At 45.0% G+C, this 25,769-nt stretch overlaps 1 protein-coding gene across 4 annotated transcripts in view; it reads right to left on the bottom strand.

Annotated features, from left to right (window-relative positions):
* The window catches only part of GOLGA2 (golgin A2), a 34,945-nt gene extending 9,502 nt beyond the window's left edge, over window positions 1–25,443 (bottom strand). The window contains exons 1-17 of one of the 4 annotated variants that reach the window (XM_075259538.1): window positions 25,339–25,443; window positions 21,530–21,646; window positions 18,805–18,885; window positions 12,320–12,363; window positions 11,575–11,638; window positions 11,197–11,253; window positions 10,227–10,307; window positions 8,983–9,021; window positions 8,826–8,888; window positions 7,930–8,023; window positions 7,034–7,140; window positions 5,425–5,483; window positions 5,203–5,344; window positions 4,935–5,024; window positions 2,633–2,740; window positions 2,311–2,398; window positions 1,282–1,628 (exon numbers count right to left, since the gene is read on the bottom strand). In XM_075259538.1, the coding sequence (XP_075115639.1) occupies window positions 1,282–1,628; window positions 2,311–2,398; window positions 2,633–2,740; window positions 4,935–5,024; window positions 5,203–5,344; window positions 5,425–5,483; window positions 7,034–7,140; window positions 7,930–8,023; window positions 8,826–8,888; window positions 8,983–9,021; window positions 10,227–10,307; window positions 11,197–11,253; window positions 11,575–11,638; window positions 12,320–12,363; window positions 18,805–18,885; window positions 21,530–21,646; window positions 25,339–25,383 (1,626 nt within the window). In that variant the 5' untranslated portion in view covers window positions 25,384–25,443. Of the gene's footprint in view, window positions 1–1,281; window positions 1,629–2,310; window positions 2,399–2,632; window positions 2,741–4,934; window positions 5,025–5,202; window positions 5,345–5,424; window positions 5,484–7,033; window positions 7,141–7,929; window positions 8,024–8,825; window positions 8,889–8,982; window positions 9,022–10,226; window positions 10,308–11,196; window positions 11,254–11,574; window positions 11,639–12,319; window positions 12,364–13,237; window positions 13,343–18,804; window positions 18,886–21,529; window positions 21,647–25,338 lie in introns of all 4 variants that reach the window. The other 3 variants (XM_075259536.1, XM_075259537.1, XM_075259539.1) reach the window with 3 other exon arrangements.
* Between the last annotated feature and the right edge of the window lie 326 nt (window positions 25,444–25,769).

Here is a 25,769-nt window from a genome sequence, read left to right as displayed (position 1 = left end):
AAACAGGCAGCAGTGGCCCCTGAGAATTGCTCTTGCTTCACAGGCCATGTGACATATTTAAAGCTCAGTCCTATTTAAGTGAAAGGGTTAAGGTACAATACCAAGCTACAATACAAAGCCACTCTTCAAACATATGATCAGCCGGTGTCTGGGTGTCAAACCCCTGCCCATCTTTAGTTGATGACCTATCTTGATAATAGATTACCATATATACTCTAGTATAAGCCAACTTTTTCAGCACTGTTTTTATGCTGAAAAAGCCCCCCTCGGCTTATACTCGAGTCATGGAGCACAGGACTGCAAGGACCTGCATAAATTAAGTGAAGGGGGAGTGTCCTTCAGTGATTGCTACAGTAATGATATAGGACACTCCCCCATTCACTAACAAGAGAGATGAAAGCCCGGGAGGTGGCAGGTCCCTGTCCAGTGTTTGCATCAAGGAGAGGAAGAGGAGAGTGAAGTGAAAGAAAAAAAAACACACAGGTGCATACTGGGGTTACAATTCCTATTCATGTCAGGCATTTGGGGTTATTAATTTAATTTTAGCAACTCCATGTGCCTCACATTAATAGCAGTTAATCCCATCATGTCCCTCACATTACCCGTGTGCCCCATATAAGGGTTACTGATATGTGAGACATATGGAGGTAATAATTAAGTGCCTTAATAATGTTTAATATAATAATTATTACCTCTATGTCTCTCACATATCAGTATCCTTTATGTGAGGAACGCAGGGGGTTAATGTAAGGGACATGATGGGGTTAACTGCTATTAACCTGAGGCACATGGAGTTACTAAACTGTAATGCACATGACCAGACTTTTTATCTGCAATGGTGGATAAAATTCTGGACTATTATATTTCAATGGGCCCGTACACAGATGCCGTTGCTTTTGCAGCCATGTGTCTGGGCCAAATTGAAGAGCTGCAATTTATGGAGCAGGTCCTATGTGTGTCCTATACCTGTCCTATATGTGTCTGCATTTGCAGCCCTATCAATTCATTTTTAATGTAAAGATCGGTGATCAGTTAATGTAATTTTATGGATCTCTCTTAATTTTTGAAATCTTCCAGTAGCTGCTGCATTTCCCTCACTAGGCTTATACTTGAGTCAATAGGTTTTCCAAGTTTTTTGGGGGTAAAATCAGGGGTCTCTGCTTGTATTTGGGTCTGCTTATACTAGAGCCTAGAAAACAACTTTAACCTCAGCGCTCTTTAGGCTGCAGGTCCACAGGTCTGGATATACTTAGTGAAAATCTGACACAATATGTGACATACCAGTTTAACAAATCCGTTCTGCAGCTCGGCTAGGTGTTCCTTCAGCTGTCTGTTCTGGGTCAGTGCCCGGCTGATTGTGGCTTTGTCGCTCTGCATGTTTTCCAGGATCTGCTGTTTATCTACATTTTCCTCGCTCTGCCTCTGCAAAGTCTTCTCTAACTCAAGGATCCGCTCCTCCTGCTCCTGGTTGAGGCGGCTCAACTGGCTGTTGTCCTGTACTTGAGCCTGATACCTGGATTGTATCTCAAGGAACTCCTGATGTAGTTTTTCAACTTCTTGCTGAAGTGCCAACTCTACTTCAGAAGGACCCTGGGGTGCAGAAGGCTCGGAGTCAGCTGGTTCTGCTGCTGTATAAAAGAATGGTTACAGAGATCTTAAAACTATGAACACAATTTACTTACAGAATAACCTGTCTACATTATCAGCATAAGCTGCAGTCAAAATGATCTGGGCTTCAGAGGTGAAATCTCTGCATTCCTCTGGAGAATAATACAGGATGTAACTCAGGATCAGTACAGGATAAGTAATGTAATGTATGTACACAGTGACTGCACCAGCAGAATAGTGAGTGCAGCTCTGGAGTATAATACAGGATGTAACTCAGGATCAGTACAGGATAAGTAATGTAATGTATGTTCACAGTGACTGTACAAGCAGAATAGCGAGTGCAGCTCTGGAGTACAATACAGGATAAGTAATGTAATGTATGTACACAGTGACTGTACCAGCAGAATAGTGAGTGCAGCTCTGGAGTACAATACAGGATGTAACTCAGGATCAGTAAAAGACTAGCGATGAGAGAGTAGTATTCGATTGAATACCTCACTCCCATAGGAATGCGTGTAAGCGGCCGAACACCAAGGGGTTAAGTGCATCGAATATTCACTGCGCTTAACTCCTTGGTGTTCGGCCGCTTATACGCATTCCTATGGGAGTGAGGTATTCGATCTAATACTACTCGCTCATCTCTTTAAAAGAGATGTAATGTATTAATGTGCTCAAAGTTTTATGTAGATTAAATATATATACCTGATGCCAGAAGTAACTCTGTCACTCTGGTCTCCAACTGCTCAACCTGTACCCGAGCGCTCTCTTTTTCCTGGCCGAGTGTCTGAATCTACAAATAATAGTAATACATATTAGCTTGTAAATAGTGTAGAAATAAAGCAAAAGACTAAGATTATACACAAAAACTTATCTACTTAGTCAAGTGCCAAAGAGTATAGTACTATCTCCTGTAAGAGGTCTATTTGCAGAATATAGTTTGTTGTAATCTCATCCACAATCTTGAAGGTCTAATACAGGAATCTATTTGCATTCTGGTCTGTAATCCGTTAAAGAGGAAACTCACTTGCTCAGACAGCTGACGGACTCTTTCTTGCCAAACTGCACCTTCATCCTTCAATTTCTCTACATACTGGTCCCGTTCTGCTCTCAGTTGCTGGAGGGAATCAGACATCTGAAACATAGAAAATGAATCCACATCACCATGGATAGGCTTGGACATTGGAAAGATCCAAGTGTCACCTCTAGAGTGTCAATGTATAATATATAGTATACAAATACACATTTTCCAGTGATTCAAACCTTACTTCCTCTGGGATTCTGTATTTGATGGCATACCTGAGGATTTCAGGCAGGTTTTCTACCCTGGATCACATGATCGGGAGCAGGACACAGCCCCCTGATACTTCACCTCCTTTCCATTTTCACATGTAGACACCTTTGCTGTGGGGGCTTATAATATAGTCTGCCAACCCCTGGAGCACATGTGAAAACTGGAGAGGAGGTTGAGTGACCTGCAAGCTGGGTGTTGGTCCTGATCCAGGACAGCATAACAAAAAAATTAAAAAAAAAATATTAAAGTAAAATAAGCATCCCTCTCCCACGCGTTTTCTTAGCCAGGGTGCAGTCATTGTTTGGGAAGTTTGTGTGGGGTTCCTCTCGGAGCAGACTTGGGTTCAGTACTCTTGTTCGGCGTAAATATAGGGGTGGCGTTGGTCTCCCGGATGTGCGCCTTTACTATCGTGCCTCGGTTTTGCTTCGTCTGTTCGATTGGCAGTTCCGTCGCCATGATAAGCAGTGGGTTTCCATCGAATACGATCTGATTTCGTCTTTGCTATCCTCTTGGCCATGGATCCCTCCGCACTTTCGTCCTAAATCCCCCGGCCTCTACGTTCTCCCTTCGCATTTTCTGAAAGTATGGGATCTGGTATGTTCTTCTGGCCGCTTGGCCCGTGTTCCGGGCCCCTTAACTCCCCTCTTCGACAACCCTATGTTCCCTCCTGGTTGCTCGGTTGACCGGTTCCTCTGCTGGGACCGAGTGGATTGTACTTGTCTCCAGGAGGTGTCGGGTGATTCTCCGCTCCTTCCTTTCGCCCAGCTGTGTAGTTCTCATCCTGACCTGCGCCTCTCGTGGTTGGAGTACGCCCAACTCCAGTCCTTTCTGAAGCAGTTTTCGCTCACTCCTCGCCTCTCTTCTCCTCCATTAGCCCTAGAATCCTATATTGGGCGTCAGACCCCCCCCTCGCGCCCTTTCGCTACTGTATGATGTTCTCCTTTCGGATGTCACTGCGGAACTCCCTCCCTACGTCGCCGCTTGGAACGCCGACCTTCCTGTGGGTTTGTCATCTGCGGATTGGGACCGGTCCTTTTTGCTTTCTCACAAGCTGGCCCTCCCGTGTAGCGCTCAGGAGAGGAATTATAAGATTCTGTCCCGGTGGTATAGGTGTCCAGTGCTTCTCCATAGGATTTTTCCCGCTGTTCCGGACTTATGTTGGCGCTGTGGCTCCGCTAGGGGTACTATGTTGCACATATGGTGGGACTGTGACGTTCTGCGCCCCTTTTGGGACGCGGTGTTTTCTTTGTATTCCAGGGTCAGTGGGCGCTCGGTGGCTGTCTCTCCTCAGCTGGCACTTCTGTCAGTTATCCCTGGTAAGCTGTCGGAGATTAAGAAGGACCTCCTGGGGCACTTTCTTGTGGCCGTCAGGACCGTCATCCCAAGACACTGGCGCAACCCTACCCCTCCCTCCTTGATTGAGTTCCTCCAGGAGTTCCTTCTTATTCAGCGGATGGAGACCTTGGTGGCGGAAGATTCCCCTGACTATTCCAAGTTTGAACTTCGTTGGCGTCCCTGGGTTATGTTCCAGGAATCGTCTGCCTTCTCTGCTGCCTTCGCCTGAGTGTGACATGGCCGTCTGTTTTCTTCTCCTTTTCTTCTTTCCTTCTTTTGCTTTCGTTGTGGTTTTTTTAGTCTTCGTCTTGTGTTTGTTTGTTTCTTGTCTATTCCTTTTCCCTTTTTCCTTCCCTTGTTGGGCTATATTTGGTTTGTGCGGAGGGGGGTCTTTTTGGCCTCCCAGCCCGCGGACTTATATGCTTCTTCATTGTCGCTCGACTTCATTTTTGTTAATCGTTTTGTATTTTATTGAAAAATCTTTAATAAAACCCGTTTAAGCATAAAGTAAAATAAGCCATTCCCTATTCATAACATGGGAAAACTGTTTAGTGGGAATCTGACCAGTGGGACCCAAACAATCATGAAAACAGGGGTCCCATGTGCTCCCTTATAAATGAAACAGTAGGCTATGGAACTGCCAAGGATCAAGTTTGGCTTCTCTAAGACATCTGCAAAGAGGTGAATGGACAGAAATTACCTGTGTTAGTTGAGTGCCGAGTTGGTCTCGCTCTTCAATGACCATACGCAACTGCTGGTTTACATCAGGCGCTCCTGTCTGATTGGAAAACTAGAGAAGGAAATAAAAATGGAGTCAAAGATTAAATCTATACAAAATAATAGTTGGCCACTGATGTGGTAAGAACAAAGGGAACAGGAGTTCACAAACTGTGGGCCATATCCTACCAAATCCTAATGAACTCTATGGCATGTGAACCCCCATTTTATATGAGATCTCTCTGTCCTACCTGCTGTATCATTAGTTCAGCCATTTCCAATTTCTTATGGAGGTCCCCAAGCTCCAACCTCATGGCGGCGTTCTCAGACAGAAGCACATTTAATTTCTCTGACATTTCCGAGTTCTGCTGCTTCAACTCATCGCTGCTCTTACTGCAAACAGAAGACAAGAAGTGAGACCTATTGGAGGTCTGAAAGATCCAGAAACCTGTAAACGGAAGGTGGAGACTCACCTGTTCTTCAAGCTTTCAAGACGTAGATTGTCCCTCTCCTTCTCCAGTTCTTTATTAAGCTGGAAAAGAAAGTAAAGTGTTCATGAACATTATGAGACTGCGGCAAAAGCTAAAAAAAACCCAAACATATCTTGCACCAGTTTGGTAAGTTTTCCACCCATGATCCAATAAGTAATTGGGCTCCTACATCCCATACCCCACTGATTAGCTGGCACCAGTACTAAGAGAAAAGGAACAATCGGATACCGATGGCTTGTCCTAAGAAGAATACATATGTGTAACTCCTTTAGCAATTTTTTTAGGGTCATCTGTCTGTTCTAATAATTTTTTTAGATCCATTTAAAGAGGTTGAAGCTCACTAATACAGAGCCCCCAAACCCCCACGCAGATCACTGCCCGGATTCTGGGATGTAAACAATAATGGGTCTTGGTACAGATGAGCTGTGGGAATCAGTCCTCTGCAGATCAAATATTGTTGGACTATCTAAATAATAGGTAATCAATTGTAGAAACCTAATAACTAGAGATGAGCGAACAGTGAAATATTCGAGATTCGATATTCGTTTTGAGTAGAGCCTCAATATTCGACTACTCGATCGAATATCGAATCCCATTGTAGTCTATGGGAAAAAATGCTCGTTTCAGGGGAAACCACTATTCGACTAAAGGAGAGTCACCAAGTCCACGAGTAGCAGTAGGAGAGTGTTTAGGAGGAGAGCTCTGCAGTTAAAGCGCACGGACCCCATTATAGTCTATTAACTGTTCAGCGCTGATACAAAGTAAGCTCCCTCATGACCGCAAGCTGCCAGCTCTTCCGACTAGCAAAGATGAGCCTGCGGCAAATCAACGCTGGTTCTACAGCAGGCTCATCCTTGCTAATCAGGAGAGCTGGCAGCTTACTTTTACGAGGGAGCTTACTTTTTTGTCATAGGAATGCATTGACCAGCGCTGATTGGCCAGTGTATCAGACACAGCAATCAGACCACAATGGAGACTGCTGTGGTCCGATCTTAGACTCCGCCTCCTCACAGACGAGCCTCCGGCAGAACCAACGTTGATTGGCCAAATGCTGTACACTGGCCAATCAACACTGGTCAATTCATTCCTATGAGAAAAAGTCCGCTCCTTCATCACAGCAAGCTGCCAGCTCTCCCGACTAGCAAGGACGAGTCTGCTGCAGAACCAGCGTTGATTTGCCGAATGCTATACACTGTATAGCATTCGGCCAATCAACGCTGGTTCTGAATCAAATATTTACTGTGAATAGCTAGTAGTAATCGATCGAGTATGAATATTTTGAATACCACAGTATTCGATCGAATACCTACTCGATCGAATAATACTTGCTCATGTCTACTAATAACCCTTTAAGGCTGAAAGCTCCACCTAGTGGTGGCAACAGGCCACAATTTTGTACCTACCTAGTTAAAAACAAAAACAAAACAAAACACAGTGCCCAATTGTGGTCACAAATGGTGAAAAAAAAACAAAACAAAATTACAGTAATGCCTAAAATTACCGAACTGTAACCAATTAACCCATGACAGTCACAATTTATGGGACAGTAAAGATGAATAAGAGTATATTGGCCATGATGAATGGACTTTACCTTTTCTAGCTGCTTCTGCTGCGTGGAAATAGAAGAAAGGGTCCGCTCCAGCTCTGTTACTCTCTGCCGGGTTGACTGTAATCGCATGACAAGATCCTCTACTTCCGCTGCAGGAAAATCCATAACAAGATGTCAGCACACTACAGACTACAGGAATTGGCAAAGTTTTAAAGCCTTTTATTGAGACTCTAGTGTACAATCGAATCCAGAAAAACGAAGTCAACTAAATCAGCGCTATCCACACCAAAAATAGTATTAGTGTGTATATAAAAGTACACTAAACCTAAAAATTAGTGATAAAAATGGTGGCATCCAGAGGGTTGGATTTAATAGTCTTTGGGTTCTACAAAATATACAGGAACAAGGGGGAGGCTCCTGCTGCAGCCAAGTGTCTTACACCAGGAATGTGAGGAAGAGGAGGGAGGACATGGTTGAACCCCTGAGACAGAGAGAGAGCCAGGATTAAAGAAAATAAGAGATCAATGGGATGAACTGCAGTCCGGTGAGGGTCGGACCACTGATAGATACCTCTGAAGGAATGAACAAGCAGTGCGCCTGGCCACTGCCACTAAATTCAGAAAGGGACACCACATTCTTGCTTTCTATGGGGGTGCAACTGTCACAGCAAACCTCTTCAAGACCAAAGGACACAGCTTTTTTTCGACTGGCTTCTGGAGCGGGTGGGTTCACTGCAAGATGTCTGCTTAAATGGCCTTAGTCTGAGGTAAGACTCATTGACCCATTTTTTGTGTGAATTTTCTTAGTAGCAAAATCTAGGTATCGCTTCCTTCAACTTCTCACTTCGCCCCATATAGATAGCTACAGTGACTGTGCAATAGGTTTGTGAAACTTTAGGCCATATCATATACAATAAGATGACCTGATATGGTATATACCTCCTTTCTGTCTTGCTGCCTGCTGCGTGAAGGACAAGGCGGTCTGTAGTTCTGATTTTTCCGATACCAAAATCCCAATGGTCTGGATGTGAACCTGGGGTGATAAAACACATTCAATAATCTGAGTAAATATAACTACATATAAAGGAGAAGTACTATATTTAGTAGTGCAGGAGATTACACCGTGACTAGTTCATCATATGACAAATGGTGTACATGTAATGGTCATATGATGTGTTTGCTGTTGGGTCCTTTAGGTCCTGGAATAAAAGCGCCACCACAGACCAAGTTAAAGGAAATCTGTCAGGGAGATTTGGGACACACTAAACCACCCAAAGAGCCTTATGGACTAGGGATTAAGGCCTTCTGTGTCCACAATAAAAAAAAACCAAAAACATTTGTCTGTTCATAAATTCAGATTCATCTGTAAGTAGAAAAGATTTTTTTTTCTCATGCAGGCACGGGTGGATTTAAAACAGGACAATTTTGGACACTAAACTCCTGGTCTATAAAGACTTTTGGATGGTTTAGTGTCCCAAATGGACCGGACAGATTCCCTTTATAGAGGACCTTTCATATCCTCTGACATTTGTGGTATTACTAGACAGCTGAATTCAGTGCATTGTCAGCTTTGTCATTATGTGCCCCAGTTGCAGGGATCCTTTTAGTTTTGGAACCGATATCCGAACACTGTCAGAGGGACCGACCTTACAGCTCAGCGACATCATCGCTGTACTCTGCCATAGCTTTGCACTGTTGGGGGAGGGAGTTTGCAATGTTCCTCACAGCTCTTAATAAACAATGTAAGATCTGGGGTGCTGAACAGTGGATTCCCCTCTACCTGACTGAATGTAACAGACAAGCAAGGCAAGACTCCTTGGCTTGTAGTGTCTCACCTGCAATTGTTCTCGAAGAGACCCCTGCTCCTTGGAAAACTTCTGTTCAAAGTCTTTCCTCTCCTGGGGAAAGAGGAAAATCCACAGATACCGTTAAGTATCTAGGGGGAGCTCATATTGGTCATTTGCACCCCGTCTACTAGATGAAGAGCTTTACCTTATCAAGCTGATCCAGGACATCCTGATTCTGCTGTTTCTATTGGGAGAAATACACACAGATCACTAAATAAAACCAGAACAGATTCTTCTGATCAAGATCCAAGAATTCAATGAGTACTGGGCCACCGTTTTTAGATCTTGATAGAAATGACAGATATACCAAGCCTCACAAAAGTTATGGCATTTAAAGGGTTCCAATCTTAGAAACTTATATCCAGAGAATCAACCATAATAACAACTGGTCCCACCTATTGGAGAAATGAAGCCCTTGGACCCATCGCCCCTTTGGGTTTACCTAATGTGTGTGGTCAGTGTTCCCACAGAATTTATTTCAGAGGAATTGTGTGTCTAGAACTGGACTTAGTGCCACATAGCAAAGGGTTAAATAATAGGTCATACAAGAGAGTGGAGTAGAGGGGCTCCATGCAGGAAGAATAGCAACAGCCAAACAGCGTATACAGCCTGCCCCTGACATACAGGGTGTCCGGAAAGTAAGTACACAAAATGAAAGGGTGGACTTTAGCCGGTATATGGAGCATTTTTTTTATTAATAAACATGTGACCGGAAATGCACCGTGGTGGAGATGCAGGTAGTCCGACACAGTGAATGTAAGCTTGTAATCGTGAATGTAAATGCAATTGTGAATGTAACAGTAATTCTTGTGATGACATGTCAAGTCCATTGTGTATGCAATGCCTGTGCCAACCCGCGAAGAGCTTGTGAACCACATTCAGGCTGCGTTTGTCGCGGTGAGGGCCATGCCTGGAGTTTGTGATTAGGTGCATCAATTAATCTCCCGGCGTTGCACTGCTTGCATCGAGGCAGGCGGCCAGCACTTCCAGCAATTCTTGTAAATAAGTAACAGTGATTCTTAGATTCTTTGTTTCTCCTTTCACATGGCGCAGCGAGGGATAGGAAACAGACATCTCAGTCTACCTGCAGCGCCACAAGGGTGCATTTCCGGTCACATGTTCATTAATAAAAAAAAGCTTCAAATACCAGCTAAAGTCCACCCTTTCATTTTGTGTACTTACTTTCTGGATACCCAGTATAGTATACAATACATGTTATTAAGGTACATTCACATGTGGCAGAACTTTCTGCAGTTGAAAATTCAGTTCCATTCAGCTGAATGGGATTGTTCCTGCAGTGCAAGACCTACTGAGGTGAATAGGACAGTTACAGAAAAGTCTATGGGTGCCTTTCCCCTTTTATAGATGGCGACATATTCTGCCTCTTACCAGTTCCTCTATCTTTGCACTGAGCTGTTTGTTTGTTAAGTTACTGGAGTCCAGGGCAGCCGCCAAATCCTGGTACCGTGACTGCGGAGCATGCATTCAGTGTAAGGAAGAGAGAAGAGGCCGGAAAAGAGTCATGCAAAAAAGAAGAGACATTCGGAGGTTAGAAAAATGACAACTGCCTACTATGTGAGATATATGATAACGTAACAGCGCTTCGGAGCAGCAATTTCCCATAAAATCTATTTTAAGGGACTTAAAAGACAGTGGCTAAGAGAAGCAAAGAAAATTCAAGTGCCCCCCTTCCCAAACAAAAAAAAAGAAAAAGAAATACCGCGTTACTATACTCACTCGTCCGATTTGTTGGGCTAAGGTTTACATGCTCTGGAACAGCCCAGCCACATTCGCACAATGTGGTGAGTGAGGAACGGAATGGGGGTTGGGCCACATGTTTGGCACAAATACAGTCCTTGCGCTAAATGCTATCAGCAACCTGGGGAAGGTACTCCCCACTCTATGACAAGAGAATTGGCAGGCAGGATGATCCCCTTTAAAGCAGGTCACTGACTTTACATCTATTCCTAGTTAGGAGTTGACCAAGCTCCACTTTCCCCCATACCTTTTTTTTTTTTTTTTTTTTTAAATGTAGATTGTGAGCCCCACATAGAGCTCACAATGTACATTTTTTCCCTATCAGTCTGTCTTTGGAATATGGGATGGAAATCCATGCAAACACGGGGAGAACATACAAACTCCTTGCAGATGGTTTTATGCCCTTGGCGGGATTTGAACACCAGGACTCCAGCGCTGCAAGGCTGCAGTGCTAACCACTGAGCCACCGTGTGGCCCCTTCCCCCATACCTTTCTCCTTGAAGGCTTAGAGGCACATGGATATGTAACTATATACCAATTTGTATACAGTGTACCAGAGCTATCCACGTATGGATTACATTTTCCAGGTACTGTCACTCACCTCCACTTCTGGGCTTGTGGACGAGATGATATTTTCTCCATTTACATAGGAGTTCCCCTACAAAATGACAAACCCAAAGTTACTTAGAATTAAAGCATCACATGTAACACTCCTATCACTTAGTATATAGAAAATACTAAGCGTATGTTGACACTGTGTAATCCGCCTCAAATTCAGCAATGGGAATATAATCTTAAAGAAGACTGTTTAGCAGATTTAATTCCTTCCAAATTTCTCTCTTAAAGGTGCGCCTGGTTTAGAGGACCCATCTCTTAAGGCTCTGTTAGGACAGAGTGAAGAGCAGCAGATAAATGTTGTCACTATACACATCACTACATGAAACCAGGCTGCACCAGACGTCTGGGCAGAGACACCTACCTGCGACACCAGGCCGTTCAGTTGTTCAGACAGCTGCCGGAGACTGTCCGTTGAGGAGACAAACCTGTAAGACAGGGTCACACACATAAAGCACACTGGTATTGTCTATATACCTCCAGCACATACACTACACATATATATATATATATATATATATAGCATTGCGTCCCCAGGTCCATCCTGTGCATTGTCAGGGACAGAAGTGAATCACAGCATTAACAGGTTGGGCACCGGTGACATATTAGCAGCGACATCACCGGTATGTAAGAAGTCACTGCTGATGCCACAGACTGATCACAGCCGTCACCTGAACCTATTCACAAAGCCTGGTCAGTACTTGCGCAGAATGGAACAGGGGACCCAATGTCACAGCGTGGACTGGGTGTAGGTGAGACTTACCTCTCCAGGTGTCAAGATTGCTGGGACAACCAAAAATCACAAGAATAGGGGCTTGCTAGAAAGGGTCGTGTGAATGGAGCGGTGGGAGTGCATGCTCAGCTAACACTTCATTCACTGTTCCCTATTCTCTGGATTGTTGGGGGCACCAGTGATCACTTATCCCCTTTTGGATGGGAGAGAATTCCTTTAAGGTAACCTGTCCTACTCATATGTGCTCTTTAAAGATATAGGAACAGTTGTAAGACAAGTCCTACAGGAAGGACCCAGCTGAGATCTCTCCATGTCCTCCTCAGCTTCAGCTTGGCCAAGAATGGTGCCAATGCTGTGGCACATAGATCACACTCACCTTTTGCCATCTGCAGCTGTCTTCGTACTGTCAAAGTCATTTTGCTGCAGAACAAAACAAAACAAGGAGTGAGAAGAGAATGACAGAGCGGTAAAAACGGGAAGAGATCAGGATCTACGCAGAGTTCAGACACAGCAGCATGCAAGCTACAGCAGGAAGGCCAACACCAAGATGGGAGATGCGGGGGCACCAGTTAAACATCATGTATTTCATATAAACCATCCCGACAGACAGACCGTACTGGGAATAGCTGTCGTGTGCAAACCGCACACTGAATACCTAAGAATCAATATGGCGGACCAGGTCCATCCTTGTAATAGATGGTCAGTCATTAGTGTGAGGAGGTTTCTGCAGTTGGACCCATAGTGATCTGCTGATGTGCGGGTCATCCTGGTGAGACAACCCCTTTAATATCTAGATATTTTACACGGGCCTAAGAAATACATGATATTTCTAGCTTAGTCTACTGAGTGTGCAAGTGGAAAACTAGAACCTCTTATAGAGTGAAGCGTCACCTAGTTACTGGAAACCAGCCATAGTCAGAAAACATAAAATCAGCATTGTTACACATTTTTTTACCCTGGAAACCACCAGCAAGCTGCTGCTGAGCAATCCAATGGACAGGACTCCTGGTCAGTCCTAGAGCTCATTGACAGGACACCATTGTACCCTCAAAACACTAAATATAGACTTTTTAGGACATCAGATAAGTCAACATCAGTGAGTTGATGGCTTCCATTTAGAAAGTTTTGCTAGATTACAAAAACACCACAAATTTTACATTTTCTGATCATACAGCCAATGAACTGTACTTTGCATTAAAAGGAAAGATTGAATTTGCCCCAAGAGGAGTGATAGACCGGAAGTGAGCAGCCATATAAAGGCCTGCGGAGAGTGCAGGGTATGGCAGTCACACACCTCCGACAGGGGGTTATTAAACTGGGTCTCTGTTGGGGTTATAGAGTTATCCAAGACATCCTCGGTTAGGATTTCAGCGTCAGGATCGTCTCTCTCCAAAAGCACCTGTCAGGGCACACAATAGGGGGTTAGCACAACACAGGGACACAAAGGTAGAGATCATGGGTAGGCAACCTCTGGCCCTCCAGCTGTTGTAAAACTACAACTCCCAGCATGCTCCACTCACTTCTATAGGAGTTCCAAGAACACCAGAGCAAGTATGCATGCTGGGAGTTGTAGTTTCACAGCAGTTGGAGTGACCCATTATAAATCAGCATGAATAGTCTGTCACCAGGCCGACCATGTAATAAGACAAGAAGCAAGTCACCTTCCTACATGTATTACATCTATACAGGCGTCACCAGCAACAGTCAGATAGGTCAGGACCTACTAAATGTTACTTTTTACTCCATGAAAATCCGTGCAAAGTTATTCATATAGTTCACAATATGCAAATGGCAAGTCTGAAACACCAAGGGCGGATCTATTGCTCTAATACAAGGACAAAGGAGCCATGCTGAAATCTCACTGAGCCCCTTGTTCTCCCCATAGAACAGTGCAGGAGTAGTAGTTTGGTGCAACAGAGCCGCTCTTAGTGCTCCACACTGCTTATTTGCATATTGTGAAATAAATTAATATCTCGTCATTGGAGAAATAAATGAAGTTAGGTCAGGTTCACCTGATCCATGTGTGCTGCTGGTTTAATAAGCTTCACCCTGGGGGCATTCCCTTTAAAGCATCACATCCCCCCGACAAATATTAGCTAAAGCAGACATGGCAGGGGACCGGATGAATCCTCTTTATTTAATTTTTTTTTTTTAGCAAATATTTGTATTCCCCACATAACAACAATTCTGGAGCATCTTTTCATATAGTTCTGTGTTGGCCTGTTCCTCTGTAATTCCTCCTAGAAATTTATGGATAAACGAACATCTGGGTATTACCATTTAGGGGCTGTAACCCCACACTGACACAATGGACACACCCCTCTGACTAGTGTAATGGTAACACCCTGCTGCCTATTTCTTCCATTTTCTAGGAGAAATAACAGAGGAATGGCACAAGGCAGAATTATAGCAAAATGCATGGATTTACTAAAACAGACATGCCAGGAAAGGCGAGAGGTCCTCTTTAAGCACTCATGCTGGGGACTGTGGTTTTTAAAACTAATGGAGTGCTATGGGTAGCAACCACTGTCCTAAAATTAAAGGGATATTCTCATCTTATAAATGGGTGGCATGTCACCATCACTTGTGGGGGGATCAATGAGAATGAAGAAGCCACAGCGCTGGTATAGCACGTCAGTCGTGATATTCCAGTCCCAGGTACGGAGGGGGAACCCAATGATCATGATATACCATGTTGGAATATTCAAAGTAAAAAAAAACAAAAAAAAAAACACACAACATTAAAAAAAAACAAAAAAAAACAACAACCCGCAAACAATGAAAATTTCAGACAACACATTAGACAATTAAAGATGATCAAAATGGATAAAATATCATGTACAACGTCACATGTTTATTCATGTCATGGGCAGTTCCAGTGAGTTCCAGGATCATGTATGGGCACAGGTGCACTGCCGGAGACCCCAAAGCTACAGCTCAGTGAATCCTATAACACCGGCATCTGGTCACTAACCACTACACATACCTCTGATACTGGTGTTAAAGGTACACTCCATGCATGTTGTAATGCAGTACCTGAGGGGGCGGAGCATAACAAAATTCTCTCATTGGCATTCTTTAAATTCTTGTGTCAGACTCCGCCCCCTCAGACCCTGCACTAGGCATACAGAGGGTTATCAGTTGTGTATGAAGTGTTCCTTTATGGAGTCATTCAGTCCTATAAGGTTATTTACATCTTATAAATTTCTCAGATATACCTTCAATTTATGATAAATTGTGGCAGACCGGAGGAACAGCCATTGGTGCTGAGAATGAAGGGGTCGCATCACTGGTATAGCTCGGAGTCTGCTATGTTCTCCATGTACAGCAATGCTCCTGCTGCCTGCAGTTCCTTACACGGCCTAGGGCAGGGCGCTACTGTGCAAGCAAAATCAACATGGGGGATGCTGTGCTACATCATCCCTGTACCCCTGATTCACAGGATCGTGGGGGTCCCAGGAGTCAACCCGCCACAGATCATGAAGGGCGACATTTCCTATTGGTAATTGAAATATCCCTTTAACAGGACCAGAAGATCAATTGAGCAATGCAGGATTATCAGGTGTTCTTGTCTGGATCATAGTCATGAGGTCAGGGGGTCAGCAACCTTCAGCACTCCAGCTGTTGTGAAACTACACCTCCCAGCATGTGCCCTTCACTTCTATAGGAGTTCCAAGAAAATCAGAATAAGGTAAGCATGCTGGGAGTTGTAGTTACACAAGAGCCAGAGTGCTGAAGGTTGCTGACCCCTGCGCTAGGCGGTGCGTCTATTCAGCAGCGATTGTGCCATTTTATACACGTGTGAATGACCACTTTGGTTTTCCTCAACTGGCTGCGTCCTGACAAAATTTGATCTTACAATGGGAAGGACATAAAGACTACTCTCATTATCCCATGTATTCTGCAGACTGGGGGTTGTAGTTGTTTAGGCGCCATCTCTGACATTGACACAGTGGAGATAGAGGCAGTGACATGTCCGGGTGACTCACGGTCCTACCTGCCAGCACTTCCAGTTTGGCTAGTTAGTGAGGTGCTGGGATGTAAGATCACAGGGGTGGAGGGAAGCAACGCCTGTGGAGTAGACACCTCTGACTTGTCACTTCCTTCCCCCTTCCTGACTCCATGTCCTGCAGAGGAATGGCTGATAATGGCAGCGGCCTACACAGCTTGTGCCACATAGATTGTAAGCTCTTGTGTGAATTGCTTTATTACAGTCATGTCTCACTGTCTGTATACGAACCCTAGGAATTGTAAAGTTCTGCAATATATGTTGGCACCATATAAATAACCTGTAATATTATTATTATTGTAACTCGGGCAAGGACATGATCCGCCATGACTGCCAGGCATATTTACACGGTGAAAAGTAAGCAAATGTTCGTTCGTCTCGGCCTACCCAAGACTGGTTTCTGATCTATAACCATAAAGACGGAATTCTACCCACAGAGATTTTTAATCCAGGGTTTTGGAAAATAGCAAAAAGAATAAAAGGCCATAACTTTAAGGTCCAGAAGAATATTTTAGGGTATTGCTTTTTATAGAGGGGCCGCCGCCATCCTTGACATGTCTGTTAGTATTGAGAAACATACATATTCTCCATGATATAACAATTCTACAGCATCTTTTCTCCCAACTATTCATCAGGACGTCCCTCTATTATGGCTCCTGGAAAAATATAAATGAACTGACAACTGGGTGGTACCATTTTCCCTTGTTAGAGGAGGGTGTCGCTACCTAATCTAATATTGGCAGCACAAAGTGTGTGTGCAAGGTCAGACCACCAACTGGTAATACCCTGGAGTCAATATAGTCATAAATAGTCAGGAGCAATCACAGAGGACTAGTATAATGAGATCTAAGAAAAGATGTTCCAAAATAGTTTTTCCGTGAAGAATACAATCAGGTTCTAAAACAGACATGGCCGCAGAGTGGGTGGGTCCTCTCTAAAAGACATACTAACTAAAAGATCCCCACGTCAGATTGAAGTGGGCCGGGGGAGGGGGGGTGGGTGTCTATTTGTTATAGCGATTCCTCCTCACAAACGCAACCTATCCGTGCTATAACGAGTATAGGGACGTTATATAGGAGAGTCCCAGAGTCAGAGGGACAACTGCTGAGTGGCAGCAGCCCTGGCAGACTCGGCCCGTCCAAGTATTATTGTTGACAGAAACATCGCCCTAGACATCTCAGCTGTCTGTATAAAAGTAGGTGTACAGTAATCCTATACAAAAAAAGATAAGAGAGCCAGAAGTCAGCTGCTCGGCGTGCAAGCCATTCACTGACACCTAATAAAGAGGGACGGATTCCATGGCACTCCACACATCCTGTGTGCCCAGGGATGCCAGCCAGCTGCTGTGACAAATGCCTCAAGACAGCGATATGCTTCATTTCATGCAAACTTCATATCCTGCCAGGATTAGCTCAAGGCCAAGAAGCAGCAAATGGCCGGATAATAATATGTGGCCTGCAGAGGAGCCAACCAAATGGACACAGGACAGGGCTGGTGACAAATCATCTTACAGGGGACCGCCTGCGGCCTCTGCGGCTCATAGACATTTACCATCACACTGGAATAGACGTGCATGAGGTTGTCAGTTCTGGATGAACATGTGACATCGCGTCTAATAAATGGAGGGCTATAAATCTGCACTGGAATGTAGTAAAGGTGCCCGTCTATTGAACTAATACAAGCAGCTCAGCATGATGCCAAAGGTTACTGAGCTACAATACAGCAAGGTGCACTGAAGTACTGTACAATACACACAGAAATATGTCAACTTCTAAAGGAAATTCCTTAAAACAAAAAAACAAAACACACAAACCCCCCCCCCCCCCAAAAAAAAAACACACACCAGCAATTCTTAAAATGCCTCAAGTGGTCATGTCAGCTATTACTATATATACAGGAGCGATGCAGAGTAACGCTATATACAGAATAACACTTAAAGGGTTAATAACATTGCATAAAGTGATGGCTAGAATAGTAACAAAAATAGATAAAATACATACAATATACAACAGCATTATACATAGCAACAACAACCCCCCTTTATTATTAGTGGTACGACCTCTGGGACATCCGCAGGTCATGAGAATAAAGGGAGGGGCTACAGTGTGGATTTAGCGCTGTACCCCTCCTACATTAACCCTGCACAGCATTGTTCCTGCGGCTATTTCAGCACCTGTGTCCCCTCTTCCTTCTCAGGATCCATAGGGGCCTCACTAATATAATTGATGTCCTATCCTAGCACTGCGCCATCAGTTTATGAGATAGGAATACCCATTTAAGTAAACATATATTGGGGGGACATTTATTATGACATAAAGGTCAGAAAACTGTCATAAAGTTGCTGAAATGTACAGCAGGTCCTGTCTGCACGTGGGTCTCCTGTGTTGCGCCAGTATTTGTTGCGCCAGGAGTCTGGGTCCTCTAAATTCTGGCACATGGCACCAGCCAGGGAATTTACACTAGTATAAACTGTGTACTAGTCCGTCATGGTGATGATACGGTGCCAGAACACAGTTTACAGCAAAATGCAGGTGGGCTCAAAACATGGCAGCGAGTCCAGCCGACATAGAGCACTAGCAGCAGCCACTAGTACTTGTGTAAGCACACGGCTTAGGACTGTCACGTTCAGGAGTCCTAATAAAGGAAAACAATTAGAGGGATCCACATTATGTGATGAAGGTAAAATTTTAGTGCGCCCTGCCTCCAATTTATGGGTAATAATGAACTATGACCAGGTGGGTGATGACAAAATGAAAAGGGGCCATGTATAAATAAGCAGCAAGCATCAGGGGCACAGAAACACAGGCAAAGCCAACCAGAGGAAAACAGCAGCCCCTCCCCATATCGCTCACCTTCATGTCCACTAAACCAGGGATGGACACCCCATTGGATCTATGAAGATCTGATACCAGCCCCTTCAAAATGGCCTCAATCTGAAGATAGTGAGAGAAACAGAGAAAGAAGGGGAGAAAGCAGATAAGCAGGCAGGGGGGGAATGTGAACAGCATCCTGGAGACTACAGCCGCCGCTACCTAGCCTCACTGGCACTCACATTATATTTAGCTAAAGCGCTTGGTAACTCCATTCACTGCTGTGGGGTTACCGGTGCTCACAGTCCACGCAGCCCCATACCAGTCACGTATGCACACTGGTGCTCCATTCACAAGGAGAAAGCACGGGAGATTTTGGTCCCCCGTTCTCTTGAACAATGGAGGACCTGACAGTCGGACCCTCATATGTTCTTCATGGGACAACCCCTTCAAGTTCAATGACACTTGGCTTCATGGATTCACTTTGGTGCTTTCCTCTAAGGCAGGATTTCTACCTATTTTTACTGCAGTTTGCTATAAGGTTACTAACAGCAAGCTTTAGAAGCGTCAACCCCTTTAAGGAAGTTGGGATATAGGGAGCTGTTTGTTGTTGCACAGCTCCTTTCGATGCCCATGTACTTTGGGAGAAGAAATGGGCGTCAGTAATTTTCTTTTCTTGGCTCTGTCCTTAATGAAGCCAACAAACAGCTCCTCATATCTCAGCTTCTTAGACCATTGTGACAGACAGAAGCATGGACACTGGCCTTGATAGATTGTGTTAGGGAATTGCTTCTAATGCAGTGAGTGCCACACTGCGCATTCAGCCTGACCATAGGTCTGACTGGTGGTGGATGGCGCGTTGTCTCATGTCTATGGAAGCGCCAGAGATAGAGGAATGTACTTTGGCCACTGAAGTGAATGGAGTGTTGTCCACCACCAGTAACGCCTACATTCAGCCAGGCTGCGTTCAGGCTTAACGCACATTTGGGGAGGGAATTAGGACCTCAGGATGTTCTCATGATCAATAGGGTTCTCAGCGGTCAGACCCACCTCCCCTAATAGGGTATGTGAGGCAGGAGCCTGTGCAGAAACACTCAGGATGCCCACTTGTCATGTATAATCCAGAGACTGGGCAGCATGTAATACCAGTACAGCGGCACAGGAAAGCAGCTCGGCATTTCCTACTATAGGTGGCAGTATTTGGCAGATCACAGAGACTCCAATGAGAAACAGGGGGAAGGACTATTACATAGAGGATATGGGGCTGGTTGAAACCAAGGGACTGCTAGCAACCATTTATCAAAGGGTACACATTTAAAGGAAAGTCATGTTTTGCTCCCACCCTTGCTCACATATGACATCTGGTGGCAGTTCCCCCACGAAAATCACCACCAGTCTCCCCTTCAAATCCCCTGACCTGGCGCCTCTTCCAGTGTTGGCAGGTGAGGAGGCATACAGTGGTTGACAAAAGGCTGTTCAACTTGGGAGTATTGAAGGTTAATGCATAGTTCTCGGTTTCACCAAACCTGGTGATACAAGGGTACTGCAGCTCTATTACTTGAACAGGAGCGGCTTACCAGACCCTCCTGCGCACTAGCTTCTGGCAACGGGGTGTGGCAAGATCGGTTAATGAGTGTGGGGTCCTGTGTGTTGGATCCACACCAATAGGATACTGATGACCTATCCTGTGGGCAGCTCATTAGACAACCCCTTTAAAGGGCCAGGGCTATATAGCGAAGGATCACTATACAGTAACAGCGCTTATTTTCATCTCTTCCACATGCTGCAATAAAGGACGCACTGCAAAGTCAACATGACAATTATTGCTGTGGAAATCCTGCAGCATGTTTGCATAGTGTGGCTGTAGCCTTAGGCAACACACATGGCTACTAAGTGTCAAGTTCAGGAGTCCCTTAGGAGTCTTCAAAGGAAACCTGCTTGAATACACCTTGTTGCACAACATATATAGTACAGGGTGTTCGGGAGTCTTTATGGCTATGGCTTTAGGAAATTCCAGCAGAAATGGATCGGTCATCAGAATGATGGTGTCTATTATCCTGAGGTTTCCCTGGGGCAGATCATTTGTGTAAAGACCCCACAGTAAAGCAGTCCAAAGCTCTGCCTGGGAAACCTTTTCACTGCAGGACAATGTGGATTTTCAAGTTTGTCCAGATTTTAGATAAGAATTTACAAATAGAGTTGGTTAGAATGTAGATATCAACATGCATAGGACTCCTATACAAGCATGGCCAATTGTATGTATGCTAGTCCATAGGGCCATTGAGGAGCTAAGGGAGGGGGTATAGCCCTCACCACTGACCAGCAGAGGGAAATAGATTATGAAGCCATAAGTATTATTCTAAACTGTCTGGCAATTATCTCAATGTCTAGGAACCCTGGGTAATGACCCCCATTGATAACAGTGCAGATAGAGATTGCCAACAGCTTTTCTTAAAGAGTTGGTATAACCCTGTTCCTATAATACGGTATAAGAAAGCAGATTTACTATTCTGAAAAAGCTGGGTGACAACCTTTATGGGAAAAGCAACGAAGCTATACTACTAGTCACCCAGGAAGATGACTAAGAAACAGCTAAGTAGCTGTATACTGAAACCCCGAGCCTGTATGGACAGGAAAGGCAATGAGGCAATAACTGCAGAGCAGTAATCAAAATTCTGCTTTACCCGACTCACAGAAGATTATCCTGCAAGGGTATTAGGTGAAAAGCTGTATATAATGCATGAAGTCATGTGATCCGGTGACTTACCGGGTCTGGGGAGAGGCGATTGGGGGTGTCAGGATGGCTGTTTGACTCTTTTCCCTTCTTCTTCTTCTTGCCGCCCACAGGAGCAGGTGGAGTCGTCTTCTGCTGAAATTCTTTTAACTAGAAAAGACAATCCAAACGTTAGAAATCTAGGCTATATATTGTACGTTTACAGATATTGTTCACTGTTATCAGCCAACACAGGATGTGGACATTCTGACTGTAGCTGACAGGAACTTGAGAACATTATCTGCAACCCTCAATACTACAACATCTCATTCATCTCCGGTTCTGAGAACCTCCAGGCAGATGCGTGACCGATATCAGATGCCCTGCTGCAGCATATGGGGTGGTGATAGATTGGAAAAACATAGCTCCAAAGGGGAATAGTGAGTTGTATGCATACCTGTCCTGGCCTGCTCTCTGCCCCGATCCCCAGATATCTCAGGTGCAGCACCATCATGGGTACCCAGATAAAATCTCCTCCCTACAGTCACAGCTCAAGTAAGTCTACACTCACATCTGCATTGGAGTATCCGTCACTGATGAAAAAGTCCTGCAAGCCTTTTGTTCAGCTCTTTCAGTTAAAAAACAACGGACACCCATTATAATGAACGGGGTCCATCAGGCTCCATGTCAGAGGAGCAGAACAAAGGGCACCATGACACAGGTGTGAGCCCAAGTGCCCAGTCTGTCTCTATGAAAGTGCCACCTCTTGTTGAATTATCAGAATGTACCGGTGCCACCTAGATACCCCACTGGTCTGTCTCTGCTCCCTGGTACCCCTTGAACCATCTCAGCCAGTGATTGGCTGGGTAGTCACTTCCTGGGTGCCGCATCCAGGCAGTATCTGGACAGGAGTGGCGTCACAAATCGGTGAAGGAGTTATCTTATTTTATCATTTTGTGCTTTTAGTAAAATAATCCTGGCTGGGAGCTGTAGTACTGCAACAGCTGCAGAATACAGATCGGTCATATCTTATAGGGAGCTCATGCACTACTAATAGAGTGACAGCCCTGTCATGGCTAAATGTCCAAAGGAACGGACAGCAACCCCCCTTCATGAGAGGAGAAGTCTGGAGCAGCAGCCTACAGGTTCCTAGCTGGACACAGATACAATAGGTAGATGTAGGAGGGACATGGCTGTCACCGCCAACCCTAGTAACTAAGCTGCACATTTTCTACAGTCTCGGGCTATCTTACTCTGCAGAAAAGACACGTTGTATTCTCTGCAGGACAATAGGCCGATTGTGAAGAAGTAGACTCGCAAAAGCAGGCCGATAATCTGAGCGAACTGCAGCTCTCAAACACAAAGTACTGTTCAGGTGTCTGCATCCTACCGCTACCACCCCCAGAGCGTCAGACCTTTACAAGTAACATTACTCATCTCGTACTAATCCTCAGTCACCCCTCTGCATCCGCTATTCCGTGGGCTTCAGAGCTGAAATCTCCCATGTCTGAACATAGTGCCCTAATAATCTGCAACCAGAGATTCACAAAGTATGGACATATACATAAAAATGACAGGGTCTGTCTGACAGATCGCCCTCAATATAGGGAACTTTACAAACACTGAGCACATTGGACGAGGTCGGTTTAACAACAAAATTGTAATATAGTATTAGATTGAGGCCCCATGTTGCAAAAAATGTGGCTTTTTATGTTGAAGATTTTGCAGCATATTTTTGAGCCAAAGCCAAGAATAGGTACAGAAGGAATGAGAAATATATAGGAAGGGTCTTCTACTTCTCTCTTCTGCTCAATCCACTTTTTGGATCAAAAATATTTAAGCAAAAACGTAAAACAAAAAATGCCGCAACGTAGGGCCTCAGCCTAGGAAAAGTTTGTCTAAGGCTAAGGCCCCACGGGCCGTAAATGCAGCGCTAAAGCGCTGCAGAAAGAACCACGGCGTGAACACACTGCAGTTCTTTCCGCAGTGCTTTCAACAGAAAGTTCATGGAGTTTTCCTCTGCGGACTTTCTGTTACAATTATATCCGTAGATATAATTGACATGCTGCGATTTGCAAAACTGCAACAGCTTTGCAAATCGCAGCGTGTCCGTGCTGCGATTTCTTCTGCAAAATTGGCATGGGATTTGCATGAATCCCATCCCCTTTGCTTGCACTGTAAAATTCCGCGATTTTTCCCGCAGCATCTTGGCTGCGAGCACATCGCGGCGTTTACGGCCCGTGGGGCCCCGGCCTAATGAAGGTTTTTTTTCTTGCAGATTTTGTTGCGTTTGGTTGAGCCAAGAGTGACTTCAAAAGCAATAGGAAATATGAAGAAAGCTCTTATACTAATCTCTTCTGCAAAATCCACTGCTGGCTGTGGCTGAAAAAACGCAGCAAAATCTGCAACAACAAAACACAACTTTTCTGCAATGTGGGGCCTCTCAGCTTTAAAGAGAACCCGTCAGGTCGATGTGGGGCACTAAAACCGTCCGCAGGTCCTTATGGATAGAAGTTTTAGAGTCCCAAATAGAACTTTAATAATGCCATCCATGTCCATAGTAGAAAAAAACAAAACCTTTCTAAGAGATGAGTCTCCTCGGACTCATCTCTGGCGCTCCCAATGCATGTGCAGTTATTTTTTTGAAGCCAAGGACGTACACCCCGGCTTCACCGTGTATGCACCTAAGATTTGGTGCTTGAGTACCGAGGCTGGGGGGCACTCCTCTGGCTGAACTGCACCAGGGGTACAAATGCAGGGTAAGTATAAAGGTCTTTATTTTTAATATAGGCAGAAATTGCATTAATAGAGGCTTTCCTGGGACACTAAACCCCTGGCCCACAATTAGTGTCCCAGATCGCCCGATGGGTTCCCTATAAAGAAATGACCATTTAACTGTCTGACAAGAGCTTCTGGCAGAATCAGCTGTTTCTTTTAACCTTCAGGCTAAAGCTACACATTGCGGAAACACAGCTTTTTTTGTAGCAGATTTTGTAACTTTTTTTTTTTTAGCCAAAGCCAGGAGTGGATTGAGCAGAAGGGAGAAGTATAAGAACTTTCTACATATTTCACATTTCTTTCGTAGACATTCTTGGCTTTGGCTCAAAAAACTACAACAAAAAAAATCTGCATTTCCGCAACGTGGGGCCTCAGCCTAACCTGGTTTTCTAACTAAAGCCACACATCTTTTCCAGCAAGTCACCCCCAGTTTCCTCTACTGACGGTCTGGACGTGGTAAGAGTCCTGTTATCACTGAAGCCAATCTCACCCTGCCTAGAACATCCCTTTAAGGTAGCGATTTTAGCTGTAGCACCAGTCACATGACCACAGATTACACTTTCACTGTACAATAAAAATGAAAGGCACCACGCCATGACTACACTACCTGTCTATACTACAGCCATTAGAAATCCAGCAGGTTTGGGGGGCCTATAGACATAATCTGAGAATCGCAACGCAAAGTTTGGGGCAACATCACCTTCAGCAGCGTCTGTAGGAGTCTACAGGAACTGGCGCAGTCACATGATATTTACATTATGAAAAAAATTTAAGTTGCATCACATGACACAACCGGTGCAACATGGCGGCCAGCACGTACCCCAAATTTATCGCCAACCCTTACACAGTCATGGTGCTCATCCCCCCCCTCTACCTTGGCACACAATACTCACCCTGCTGCCCTGTCATGTTGACTATTACCTCCTGACCCCCCCCCCCCCCCCCATACTCTGCTGATGACACCTCCCACTGCCCCCCGTCCCCGACCTCCAGACCCCCTCCCAGCCTCTGACCACCCATGACAACAATGCCCCGGCCACCCCTAGCTCCACCTGCAGTAGCCGGGCCTAGGTGACGGTCGTTACCTTCCTCCGGGCCGCTGCCAGCTTGTGCTGTCTATCGTCAGCCATCCTGGGTCCGGCCGGGGGAACACGTCACCGCGTACCCACAATGCACAGCGCAGCGCACTCCCGAGCCAAGCGCGATCCCCGTGACGTCATTGCCAGCTGTACCATCCCAAGAGGCGGGGGGAGCAGAGGGTGTGGGCGGGCCCAATAATCTGTCCAACGCAGGAGTGTGTTGTTACTGTGTCCTTCTCATGACTCTGCTGTGCCCAGCATTATACGTGTGTTTATGTCACTGTGTCCTCAAACAAGCCCAACTGAGGCCAGCTGACTGTCAATGCTGTGGAACTACAAGTCCCAGCAGGCAGTGCCCCTAAAGGAGTAGTAACTGACACATACTGTGGCATCCCAAGGGTCTCTCATGCACTAATGCAGGGATCAGCAACCTTCAA

The sequence above is a fragment of the Leptodactylus fuscus genome, chromosome 11, assembly GCF_031893055.1.
Source record: "Leptodactylus fuscus isolate aLepFus1 chromosome 11, aLepFus1.hap2, whole genome shotgun sequence".
Lineage (NCBI taxonomy): Eukaryota > Metazoa > Chordata > Amphibia > Anura > Leptodactylidae > Leptodactylus > Leptodactylus fuscus.
This window is presented reverse-complemented; position numbering and strand designations above follow the sequence as displayed.